The sequence below is a fragment of the Microcebus murinus genome, chromosome 23, assembly GCF_040939455.1.
Source record: "Microcebus murinus isolate Inina chromosome 23, M.murinus_Inina_mat1.0, whole genome shotgun sequence".
NCBI lineage: Eukaryota > Metazoa > Chordata > Mammalia > Primates > Cheirogaleidae > Microcebus > Microcebus murinus.
Window position 1 is genome coordinate 11,337,667 of NC_134126.1, and position 13,721 is coordinate 11,351,387.

Sequence of the window (13,721 nt, forward strand, 5' to 3'; positions counted from 1 at the left end):
CGTCTACAATTGAGTATTTTAGTAACGCTTCTTGTTTTTACTTTTTGCTGTTTACTTTTATATTTTATTTCATGAAGTATAGAGAAGTTAAGGTTGGGATTTTATTAAATATTTGGAATATTCTCAAGCAAGAATCCCCTTATTCATGTACGGTTTCTTAGCTTAACAACTCGAATTTTAATGACTTATGAAAATTCAAGCTTCTGCCTCTTATTTCCTTCCTGGTCGCTATAGTCATCTAGAGAATTTCAGCACATTGAGGAACATCTTGTACTTTATTACTGAAGAGGAAGATGATTTAAAAATTACACATGTGCTTGTACCCTGTGATATTTTTTTTTTGCCAAACAAGAGCTCATAGAATGCGCTGTGTTGGTGGGTGCTGGGTCATGAAGGATGTTCATTCCTTTAATAGCATTCCTTATTAAAATACACATACCGCACAAAGCATGGGAAGAATTATTGACTAGCCCTGTATTTTGGATCAATCTAAAGGAACATCGTTGTGAAAATAAGACCCTAGGAAGGGATCTGGACAGGGCAGATGCCAGAAGTCAAGGTATGAAGGTGTTAAAAATATAAGTAGAATCTCACAGTGTAATCAAGAACCCAACTGATTTTCTATGTGTATTCTTTTCGCCTTCCTGCCTGTTTCTTGTTGTTTACCCTTTTGTTCCCATAGTCTCCATTTCCATGACAAGTCACTTACTTTGTTAGCCTCCCTGCCACATATATTGACTCACCTGCTCCTATGAATGTGACCAGGTGTCCTGCTGTTGCTGCGTATTCACATCCTCAGTGGGCCCATGCTAAGCATGACCTGAGTATGGGAGCTGTCTTCTAGCTATTAATCAGCTCATCTTATGTCCCTTTAAGCCATGTGGACTCCGTGGCCCAGAAACCTGGGAAATAGACACCATTGCACTTACTAGCCTGATGATGATGATGGCGATGATATAGTAGCTGATATCTAATGAGGACTTATTATGTGCCAGGCACTCTGCTAAGGAATTTAGATATACTCCCATTCTTAAATCTCAAAACTGTTCTTATGAGTTTAGGGACTATTATGATTCCCATATTACAATAAGGGAATTAAGACACATGGAGATTAGCACCGCACAGGAAGTGAGGGAGGGGTGGGATTTGAGCCCTGCCTGTGTGGTTCTGGACCTCATGCTTTTAATTGGTTTCTTCTATCTGACTTTTATTTACAAGCACTCAGCTTGAATAACTGAAGAATTTTAATATCAAAGGCTATAGACTGTTCTGTGCAACTTGACTGAAGATAGTCTGTTTCTGCCTTTTTTTCCATCTGCCTTTCTTGAGGGGCCCTCAAGATTACTTGCAGATCACTGGGGTCCACTGATGAGAGGGAGGGTTGCTTTCGGTTGGATTTAGCCACTCAAATGCTCTGCTGCTCTTGGTTACACCTGTGACCTGAAAATTCCTTTCATGGAGAGTCCCTCTGGGAGTTGCTTGTGTATCTCCTCATCAGGAATGGCTCACCCTGCCCTAGAGTGAAAGGATGTCAGGGATCAGAAACATGATGCCTCCCCCTTGAGTCACACACCCCTCTCCTCCTGAGCTCCTCTTGTCCTGCTTCTGCCTGGACATCTCCAGCCCAGCTTCTTCACACAGGGCGACTCAGCTCTGTTGTCCTTTCAACCCTGCTCCAAAGTAGGTGATTGTCTTGTCCCAGTGGAGTGTTTGACTGCCTTGAATTTTCTGTATTTCACGCCCACAAAGTGCTGAGGCACTTCACACAAACCAAGAGCCCCCATACACAACAAACACTGCTCTTTCCAATGAATCATCATGGATTATCCATACTGCCCATGTGCTTTCTGCCCATGCAGACCTGTGCACCTGTTTCTATTTCTCTATGTGCAGTGGTGGGTCCTGGGTTTAGATGCAAGGTCTCCACTAGAGTGGAGCAGGACAGAAGTGGCCTTGGAATAGCTGAGGATAGCTCCCTTAGCTCGGGGAACTTTTATATTTTGAAGATTTTTTAAAAATTGGTGGTTCGGCTCTGAGAAGTAGCAAACATTACATCTAATGCTGATGAGTTCTCCTGGGGTTATGTGTTCAGGCACATGGCTGTGTGAGTTAACTAGGTGAGCTTATTGCTAGGGGCTATATCAAGAGTGAGTGCTCAGATCCAATATGGAAAGTGTGTTCACGATGCTGAAGATTTTCTTTTCTCAAAGCATCATGGGAAAAGAGCCCTGTCCTGGCGCCCACAGCAGTAGCTGTGCCAGAGGATTCTGTCTTTACCACTGAGCTCTACATGCTACATGTGTAAACAAGCCTTGTTGACAAGTAAAACATTTTTCTTCCCAGCATCTTCCATCCTGAGGCTCATGCTGGATTGCCTTGTGTCTTCTGAAAAAGCAACTCCACTGCGGTCATGTAGGCTTGTTCTACCACAGCCAAAATTCACACAACTTCACACCTGCAGGGAAACCGGAAATTGAAAGAACTTCCATCAATAGGACCCTGGCCAGCTTGGCTGGGAGCCACTCCACTGGCTCAACACGGGGATGTGGGTAGCCTACATAAAGACATTGGATAGAAAATTATGCTATTCCACTGGCAGTGGCTTTTATTGGGGTTGGAGGCTTTGTAGGGCTTTCTAAACTTCAAGACATAATTTACCAAGGCTAATTTCTAACCAAAACTAGTGAACCTCTGCCATCACTGCACACATCAAGAGAGATCTGAGACAGACTGATCTGTCTTTTCCAGACTGGTTTAAGCATTTGGGGACTCTCTGGATGAGGAGCCTAGAGGGTGACAGACTGGATTAATAGAAAACTTGCTGCTGCCAAGAGGTGCAGACTCCAGTATTTGCATTTTGGTAATAGATAAGAAGAAGCTGGGGTGAACAGACACCTCACATGCTATATGTTAACAGAGATATGTGTGCATGCGACAGTGTGCATATTTATGCGTATGTTTTGGGAAAGGAGGAAATGTATGTTGAATATAACTAAGTACTATTTTCGGTGCATACCGGAGTGGTCAAAAGGTCCAAAATCACAGCGGAGTGTCCGCTGTGCAAGCAGCCCTTTGACTCTATCTTCCACTCCGTGAGGGCAGAGGACGACTTCAAGGAGTACGTCCTCAGGGCTTCGTGTGACGGTCCCGCTGTTCCAGGACGTGGCTCCCGTCCAGCTGTGACCAGGGAACTGAATGCTCCCGCACCCGGTGGTCCCGCGAACGGAACGACCACAGCTCCACCAGACACTGGGGTTCTGTTTGAAATGTCAGGCAGCGCAGCAGCAGGGGGACAAGTGGCGATTCCTGAGTTACTGAGTCAGTTTGCAGTCGCCAGGCCAACGACTGCCCAGGAAAGATCTTTGCTGACAGTTCAGGAACACGATATGATTAACTTTAGACGAGCTCTCTATCGGGCTGGTGCTCGAGTTAGAAGCGTTGGAGGTGGTGGCCGCTATAGGGACATTTCAGCTGGATTTTTCCGCAGAAATCCGGCTTCCCTGCGCAGATTAGTGCCCTGGCTAAGACGGGAGCTGAGAGTTCTTTTAGGAGCTCGTGAATCTTTAGTGGATATGGTCCAGCACGTCATCATGACTAACGTTACTCGCTACGATTTGGAGAGCCAGGCCTTCGTGTCTGATTTAAGACCATTTTTACTTAATCTGAGTATTTTTGTACATGAGTTTATCAGTTTTGCTCGATCTCCTTTTCGAATGGTGGCGTTTGACCAACACGCTAATTATGGTCACCCTGCGCCTTCCAATGCAGAGCGCAGCCGGTCTGAGTCTTCAGTCATTACAATATCTTCAGATGAGTCTGAGACCCGAGAGCCAGATACTGACGCAGCCAGCTTCACACCACAGCATGTGTCAATCATAAATACATCTTACTAAATGAAAGAAGTCAGAGCGAGAAGGCCACATAATGCATGACTTCATTTCTATGACACCTCAGAAAAAGCAAAAGTAGAGGGACAAAAAATGGATCAGTGGTTGCTGGCTTTGGGGCTTTGGTAGAAGGGTTGACTACACAAGGGATCTGGGGGATAAATGTGGTGGTCGGTGCATGACACTATCATTTATCAAAACCTATATAACTGTAAACTACAGGGGTCAAATATTCTGCTTTTTATTTTTTTAATAAATTTTATTATGTATATTTGAGGTTTATAACATGCTATTATGGGCTATGTATAGATAATGAAATGGTTACTATGGTGAAGGAAATTAAGATATCTATCATCTGACATAGTTACTTTTTTGTGTATTAGAGAAGTTAAAAATCTACTTTTACCAAAAATCCTAAATACAATGTGATAAACTATAGTCCTCATGTTGCACATGGGATCTCTAGACTTGTTCATCCTACATACTTGCTACATCACATCTTTTTACCTACACCTTCCCATTTCCTCTGGCCTCCCTTGCCCTTGGTAGCTACTGTTTTATTCTCTCTCTCTGTATATTTGACCTTGAACAAAAAGAAAAAAATAATTCCACATATACATGAGATCATGCAATATTTTTCTTTCTGTGTCTGGCTTATTTCACTTGGCACAGTATCCTTCGAGTCCATCGAATGTTGAGGCAAATAGCAGGAGCTCCTTCTTTTGTAAGGCTGAATAATATTCCACAGTATATACACACATTTTCTTTATCCATTAGTCTCAAAGCGACACTTAGGGTGTTCCCACATCTTGGCTATTGTGAATAATGCTGACATCAACATGGCAGTGCAGTATCTTTACAAGATGATGATTCCATTTCCTGTGGGTAAATACCCAGAAGAGGTATCGCTGGATCATACGGTAGTTCTGATTTTAATTTCTTTGGGACCCTCCATATTGTTTGCCTTAATGGCTCTCCCAGTCTACATTCCCACCAACCGTGTACTAGGGTTCCCCTGTCTCTACACCTTTACCAACATTTTTTACTTCTTGTGCTTTTGATAAGAGCCATCCTACTGGGCGATGTCTTACTCACAGTGGTTTTAATTTGCATTTCTCAGATGATCAGTGATGTTGAACAGTTTATCATATAGATATTAGCCCTTCCTATCCCTCTCTCTATGAAGATGTAGAGCTGTGCATTAATTGATTATTTGTTCCAAATATATATTATTTTGCTAGCTGTTTTATAAATTTTAGTGGTAGTCTCTGTGTAGATAGTTGTAACGTTTGTACCAAAGACTAGTCTATGCTATCAACAAGACCCAAACAGACAAGCAAGGGCAGGAGAAGAAAAAAGCCTCAAACAAAACATTTGTAAGACATATAACAAAGGGTTAGTAACAATAGAACATGAAGAATATCCATAAACAAAAAAGATACATTGAAAATGTTAGTCATAAGAGCATAATCTGTGCTAGTAAAAGTTGGAAACAACCTAAATATTTATCAATAGAAAATAGGTTTAATAAAACACAAAGTATGATATATTCACACTATATCAAGTAGAGACAACCATGAGCAGTTTGTGAGTTTCTATCACTATTTCAATATTTATGATTAAATAAATGAAACCCTAGAAATGGAAGTAGGAAATTATAGTTTTTTTTCCATACATCACAAGATATTAAGTAAATTATAGCTTTTAAACACAATTAGAGGATTTTTTATTATTCATATAGCAGTTCCTATAAGCCTTTATAATGACTATCATGAACCCAAGTTGGCTTTAAGTGCCAATTTGTCATAATAAGCAAACAAGGGACCTAGGAATATGGGCTTGACCACAAAGTAAGGTACATAGGATATAGGAGTTTTCTTTAAGTTTCAGTGAGAAACAAATTTCCTCAGGAAGACATTTGACAAATAATAATTAATCCTCAAGAGAAAATTTTAAAAAATAAAATAAATCTCAAAGGCCTCACTCCCTGTCATCTTAAGATGACAGCCTATAAAGCATTTCTGCTCTACCACTCCCAGTTATCAGATTACCAGCCTAGTTACCTCAAATTTCTACCCGTCTGCTCCACCTCCTTCTCTTCCTCACGTATCAAGAGGGTTGATCAATAATGTTGACTGAAGGCACAATAAATCCAGAACTCCTGAATAGATGAAATGCAAACTTGTAAGATAAAAATAAAATCTGATCTTTGTCCCAAAGAGTCTATAATCTGGGAAAGACCCCATAAACATATAGGGCAATGCTTCTCTACATTTACATCAGTTTAATAAGCAAAGAGTGGCTGTAATTCTGAAACCAGTAAAATGACCCATCCATGATCTGTAGGGGTCACTTTCCCCAGTGATGAAGAAGTAGTTGAGTCCTCAAACCCAAGAGCAGCTGCCCTCCTAGACTGCGTCCATTCATCCCTCAACATACGCAGACAGTCCCCAACTTATTATGGTTCCACTTAACATTTTTCAGCTTTATGATGGTGTGGACGCAGTACACATTCAGTAGGAATCATACTTCAAATACTGATACATTCTGCTTTTCATTTTCAGTACAGTATTTGATAGGTTACATGGGATACTCAACACTTTATTATATAATAAAGTAGGCTCTATGTTAGATGATTTGCCCAACTGTAGGCTAACGTAAGTGTTCTGAGCGTGTTTAAGGTAAACTAGGCTAAGCTTTTCTGTTGTTAGTTTAAGTGTATTGAATGCATTTTTGAATTCTGATATTTTCAACTTATGTTGGGTTTATTGGAACATGACCTCATTATAAGTCAAGGAGCACCTGTACATAAAGCTACTTACTCATTATTTTTTGGAAGGACGGGCATAAGCAGTAGCCTTGGATGCCTATTTTTTCTCAGGTTCCCCTTTTACTAACAGATTCAAAATTACGTAGAGTTCTTATCCTGTTGATTCTTCAATGCCCTGACTGCAAACAAAACACGCTCCTCATGTCAGTCTCATAGGCAACACAGCAACCGCCAACCTTATATCAATGACCCATTGAGACTCTGTTCTCTGGGAAATTGATTTTGACTCCACAAGTCAATCAGAGGAAACCTGCAAGTGGATCGTTCATTGCCTTTCTGTCAGAGCAGGTTCTACAGCCACACATACCCCCATCACCGCCACAATGTAGCCAGCTCACAGCACCGCATCTTCATTCAGGATGGAATAGTGACAGAATGCACAATGAAAACGTGACATGCTTAGTAGTGGTTAAAAGCAGGAAAAAAATAAATATATGGGTCCAATCCATAAAAGCCTCAGAAAGAGGTGTCATACTAAACTAGGTGGGGGATCCAGGCCAAATTCTTCTCTCACGTACACCATTACCAGTCCCTGTGCACATAAATAATCATATTGATTAGTAAGTATATCTCTGCCGCCACCACCCTTTGGGTACTTCCAAATGTGTCCCTCCCATTCTTTCTTAGATCTATTCTAATCAGCCCTTGGATTCCCCAAAGATTCTCCACCATGATCACTTTATCAAACATTTCCTTTCAAGATCACCAACCAACCCAATGTTGTGAAGTCTAGTGGTCAACTCTCAGTCTTCATGTAGCTCTATAGCAGCACTGTGACACAGTTGATCCCACCTATCTTTTCAATACACTTCCTTCTTTCCAATACACTTCCGGTGGCTTCCAGGCCACCAGAAAAATTTCTTTTCCCTCCTATTCCATGGGCTACTCTTTCTCATTCTCCTTTGCTGCCTCTTTCTCTTCTTCCCAATTTCTAAGAGCTGTGGCCCAAGGCTCTGTCTTTGGTTCTTTTCTCTTTTCTATGGACACTGACTGCTGGGATAATTTCTTACAGTCTTGTGTTTTTAAGAATATTGATGTGCCCAAGAGCCCTGGTGGTTTTAACCTTCATCCAAAATGTCTCTCCTGAACTTCAGGTTGTCTACTTGATATGTCTACTCGGATGTTTAATACACATCACAAACTTAACAAGTCCCAGACTGAATTTTTGTTCTTCCCCTTTAAATCTGCTTCCCCTACAGACTTTCCCATCTCAGTTGTGGGGATTTTATTCTTTTATTTACTCAGACCACAAACCTAGAGTCACTCTTAATTCTTTACTTTCTCTCTTTATCCAGATTTATTCTGTCAGGAATTCCTACTAGTTCAACCTTCAAAATTTATTCAGGATTGGACAATTCCTTACCATCTTCACTGTTTCCACCTTGTTCTAAAAACCATCATAAATCGTAATCTAGACTGTTGCTGTAGTCTTCTAATTGGCCTCACTGATGTTCTTCTTGCCCCCAAATTTCCCCGAGAGTAATCTTTTCTAACCTAAGTCAATCATCTTGAGGCAAATACTATAATCTCCCTGAACAGTATATCAATCATATGAAAAAAAAATGAATGTAATGATGCTTTTATTGGGTTTATCTAAGGGATCAATGAGATGATAGATAAAAACCACTATAACACTTAGCACATAGTATGAACTTAATTATAGTAGTATGTGCATGACAGTAATTTTTTTGTTATTTCTGACATCTGTTGTCTCTATGAATTATAAGCTACTAATTATTTCCCAAGTTTTGGAGGCTGCTATAGCCTGAAAGTTTGTCCCCGCCAAATTCGCATGTTGAAATCCTAACCCCACACCCAAGGTGATGGTTTTAGGAGATTAGACCTTGGGGAGGGTAAAGCCATCATGACTGGGATTAGTGTGCTTATAAAAGAGACCTCAGGCCGGGCGCTGTGGCTCACGCCTGTAATCCTAGCTCTTGGGAGGCCGAGGCGGGCGGATTGCTCAACGTCAGGAGTTCGAAACCAGCCTGAGCAAGAGTGAGACCCCGTCTCTACTATAAATAGAAAGAAATTAATTGGCCAACTGATATATATATAAAAAAAATTAGCCGGGCATGGTGGCGCATGCCTGTAGTCCCAGCTACCCGGGAGGCTGAGGCAGAAGGATCACCCGAGCCCAGGAGTTTGAGGTTGCTGTGAGCTAGGCTGACGCCACGGCACTCACTCTAGCCTGGGCAACAAAGCGAGACTCTGTCTCAAAAAAAAAAAAAAAAAAAAAAAAAAAAAGAGACCTCAGAGCGCTAGCTCTTCCCTTCTGTCATATGAGGACATGGGAAGAAGGTACGTGCTTTGAACCAGGAAGTGGGACTTCACCAGCTACCAAATCTGCCAGTGCCTTGATCTTGGACTTCTCAGCCTTCAAAACTGCCAGAAACAAATTTCTGTTGTTTATAAGCTATTCAATTTATGGTACTTTTTTATAATAGCTCAAACAAACTAAGACAAAGTATATGCTTCAAAGTTCTCTATATTTACAACCATGAAGTCACTGTTTGAGGGAACCCTAGACCCATGGACTAGCTTCTAAGCTGATTGGATAGGCTGTAGAATCGCCAAGGGGCCGCCTAGGGCCAGGCATGCCTCCTGCACTGGCTTCCTTTCCAGTCGCGGTGTAGTGTGAATGCAGGATCGTGGGCTGCCATGCACATTTGAAAATTTACTTGAAAAGTGATCCACGGGTTACACATCATACCTGCGTCTAACGCCTAAGGAATTACCCTTTGCCCCCCGCATTTGCTCCCACATAACATAGCTGGGCATTCGTACATTCATCTTCCGCATACACAAGACCACCACCCACTGCTTTACAGAACGGCGACGCGCGAGTGCGGCGGCCTCGCTAATCCAGCCATCCTGCAGGAGCGCCGCTCCCAGCGCACTGGCTGGCGGGTTTGAAGGCCGCTCCTGGCGCCGCACGCGGCTCCGCCCCGCCGCCGCCGCCAATCAACGCGCTCGCGCCGCGATTGTGCACCCGAGCCCGAGCCGCGCTGGGGCCGCGAGCGCACCGAGGACGGTTCTAGAACGTTTGCTGTGCTCGCCGTGGACGCCTGACTAGCAGAGGTGGCAACGGGGCGCTTTAGCTGACGTTCTTTCTCTACACATTTCACCTACTATTTGAGGGTTTGAACCTCGATTTCGTGAACCTAGAACCTACAGGCGAGGCCAAAACCACGAAACTCCTACCTGCCTGGGGGTCGAGGCAGCCGCTGGGGGCCTCGTCCTCTTGCGAGGACAGTGAAGCGCCCCCGCCTGCTCCTGCTTCTGAGGGTAGGCGGACAAGTCGCCAGGTACGGGGACAAGTCACCAGATTCGCGAACAAGTTACCAGGTACGCGGACAAGTCGCCAGGTTCCCGGACAAGTCGCCAGGTACGGGGACAAGTCGCCAGATTCGCGGACAAGTTGCCAGGTACGCGGACAAGTCGCCAGGTTCGCAGATAAGTCCCCAGGTACAGGGACAAGTCTCCAGGTACACGGACGAGTCGCCAGATTCGCGGACGAGTTGCCAGGTACGGGGGCAAGTCTCCAGGCACAAGAACAAGTCTCCAGGTACACGGGCAAGTCGCCAGGTACAAGTCCCCAGGTACTCGGACAAGGCTCCGGTGCGCCTCCGCGCGGCCTGTCCACACCAGCGTGGCTGTGAGCACTGTCCCGAGCTGCCAGGAGCGCCCCAGCGCCGGGGAATTCCCAGATCAGCCGCCCAGGAACTGCCAATGGACCGCTGCCCTCCCGGAGCCGGCACCAGCACGTCCCAGCAGACGGTGGCGGCTCACGCAGCTCCCGACTCCAGGTGTCCCATATGCTTGTTTAGATTTGATAACGTGTCTTACGTCAACAGCTGCTTACACAGGTACTGCTTTCGCTGCATCCGGGAGTGGTCCAAAATCACAGCGGAGTGTCCGCTGTGCAAGCAGCCCTTTGACTCTATCTTCCACTCCGTGAGGGCAGAGGACGACTTCAAGGAGTACGTCCTCAGGGCTTCGTGTGACGGTCCCGCTGTTCCAGGACGTCGCCCCCGTCCAGCTGTGACCAGGGAACTGAATGCTCCCGCACCCGGTGGTCCCGCGAACGGAACGACGACAGCTCCACCAGACACTGGGGTTCTGTTTGAAATGTCAGGCAGCGCAGCAGCAGGGGGACAAGTGGCGATTCCTGAGTTACTGAGTCAGTTTGCAGTCGCCAGGCCCACGACTGCCCAGGAAAGACCTTTGCCGACAGTTCAGGAACACGATATGATTAACTTTAGACGAGCTCTCTACCGGGCTGGTGCTCGAGTTAGAAGCGTTGGAGGTGGTGGCCGCTACAGGGACATTTCAGCTGGATTTTTCCGCAGAAATCCGGCTTCCCTGCGCAGATTAGTGCCCTGGCTAAGACGGGAGCTGAGAGTTCTTTTAGGAGCTCGTGAATCTTTAGTGGATATGGTCCAGCACGTCATCATGACTAACGTTACTTGCCACGATTTGGAGAGCCAGGCCTTCGTGTCTGATTTAAGACCATTTTTACTTAATCTCACTGAGCATTTTGTACATGAGTTTATCAGTTTTGCTCGATCTCCTTTTCGAATGGTAGCGTTTGACCAACACGCTAATTATGGTCACCCTGCGCCTTCCAATGCAGAACGCAGCCGGTCTGAGTCTTCGGTCATTACAATATCTTCAGATGAGTCTGAGACCCAAGAGCGAGATACTGACACAGCCAGGGTCAGTGAGGCACCATGGGGTGATGAAACACCGGGACCATCTTGCACAAGCTCAAAGCAAGTGCATATTTCTATGTCATCCCTTGTAAATGTTTCTGATAGTTCAGATGAAGAGCTGGTTACAGGGAGAGCCACGTCTCAGATGCAAGGAGTACAAACCGCTGAGGACTTAAACAATGGCAGTGATTCTTCTTCAGATGACTGTGTCATTGTTGGGTTTGCTAAACCACTAGCTGAGAGAATCCCAGAAATTATTGAACTGTCTTCCGATTCTGAGGAGGTAAGTACTCAGGAGGAAATGGAGACAGCAGGGACACAGGAACAAGACCAGCCTTCTGGTTCTGGTGATAGTGATCTTCGTAGACGTTCATCTCAGCTCTCTCTCCTTGCAACTGATGAGCCAGTAAATGAAGGTCATCCTGATTCATCAAAGGAGGAAGAGGAACCATCTACATCCTCATCCACTAGAGTCTTGAGCTCATCTTTGAGAGGAGACAGAGTATGTTCTCCAAACAGCCATAGATATGAGAAAAGGGCAAGATCAAGAAGTTCAGGTTCAAGTTCCCAGAATGGAAATGAGTATGATAACAATCCTAGAGAGCATCCTGGGAAGAAAAGAATGAAAAGCAAAAGATCAGGAAGTAGGGAAAGTAGCCCTAGAGGGAGAAGAGACAAAAAGAGATCAAGAACTAGAGAGAGCACTTGGTCTAGCAGCCAAACTCTATCTCTGGGTAGTGAAAGCACAGGCAGATGGCAATCTTATAGTAGTCATCAGGGTAAAGGAAGGTCACGGAGCGGAAGTGGAGATTGTTATCATTTAGGAAATGATTATGGAAGCAGATACACGTGGGACAGGGATGACTGCGAATCATCTTACAGGAGAAGGGCTCTGTCTAGACCTCATTCTTCCAGCCACTCTTCAATTCCAGAATCTGGAATTCAGTCTTTTCCTGAAAGAAAAATTTCCAGGGAGAAAACTAATCCCAGCCAAAGACAATATTACTATGATGAAAGGCACAGATCAGGGAGCCTGTCTAGTAACAGGTCAATGACCTCATCTACAAGGCCCTGGCAGGTGAGCAATGAAACACCTGGAGGGAAACGAAAGTACAAAGCACGGCATTTGGAAGGTACTGACGAAGTGGCTCCCGCATCTCATGAATATTCTTCTGCTGTAAAGAACAGTCGTTACCAAAAATCTCACTCAGAATTGGATGACAACTACAAACACGATAGTGACAGCTTTTCGGACAACCTATCATCGGACGCAGAGACAGAACGCAAGGGGAGAAAAAGGGCCCGGAGCCCCAGTGTAGAGATCGTTTATGAAGGGAAAGCTACTGATACAACCATACATCACAAAAAGAGAAAGAAGAAACACCATGGAGACAGTACTTCGCAGTCCCCTGTTGTCATTATCATCGACAGTGATAGTGACGAGGTTTCTGAAGTAAAAGAAGATGCAGGATATCACAATAATGGGCCTCAAGACCCTCTAGGACATGAGTTCTAGGCTCCTTCCTTGGAACCATTGGAAACTGAAGATGCAGTTACAAGAGAAGGTGAATTTGGTGTCCTGGACAAAGAGTGTGATATTCCTGCACTTACTAACATCTTTGAATAATGCCAGCAAAACTGTACCTAATAGTCCACCCCCAGCACCTTCAGTGCAACTGACTCTTGATGTAAGAAAGACAGCACACGTGCCTCTGATTTGGAGAGCAGCCCGGTAACGTTGCATCTATCTGAACTCACTCATCAAGGCAACTGCCATCTCCACGGACATCGTCAATGTCAGTGTCTCTTAGCAGAGACCAATATGTCTTAAAACTGCCAAAGCAACTCATTGAGAATTCTGGCGGTATAAAAAGGAAAAAAGGAACAATGTCATCTACTACAGTCTATTTAAAGATGACTTTTGATGAAAACTCTTTTCCCGCTTAGAATATTTTAAGTGATTTTTTTGTGTGTGTTAATTTGTTAAATTCATTATTTGTTCAAAAAGTATTTATGTCCCACCCTCAGAGATACGCACTTTTAAATGAAGAAAATAATATTGCTAGCAGTTTGTTTAAAACTTAGCATCCTTTTTAAATAAAAATAAATAAATGTTAGAAGTTATTTCATATTGAATTTTGTTCTTTGAGAGTTGTTATGGAAATGTATTATAAGCTAGGAGAATCCCTTTGGACAGTCTTTATTTTATTTTTTACTTGAAAATGTGTATGATTCAACACCATTTCTTCAGGTTAAACAGAGGCATTTTAGTCTGCACAGTTTGTCTTG

The 13,721-nt window shown here is 44.0% G+C and overlaps 1 protein-coding gene across 1 annotated transcript; it reads left to right on the forward strand.

Moving 5' to 3' along the window:
• The first annotated feature begins 4,726 nt into the window (after positions 1–4,726).
• On the forward strand, positions 4,727–13,495 carry LOC142863862 (E3 ubiquitin-protein ligase Topors-like). Its single transcript, XM_075996996.1, is given in 7 exon segments — positions 4,727–4,789; positions 9,491–9,761; positions 9,886–10,065; positions 10,106–13,047; positions 13,049–13,124; positions 13,127–13,153; positions 13,156–13,495. Coding segments are annotated over 7 exon segments (3,783 nt in total). The 3' UTR covers positions 13,380–13,495.
• The last annotated feature ends 226 nt before the right edge of the window (positions 13,496–13,721 follow it).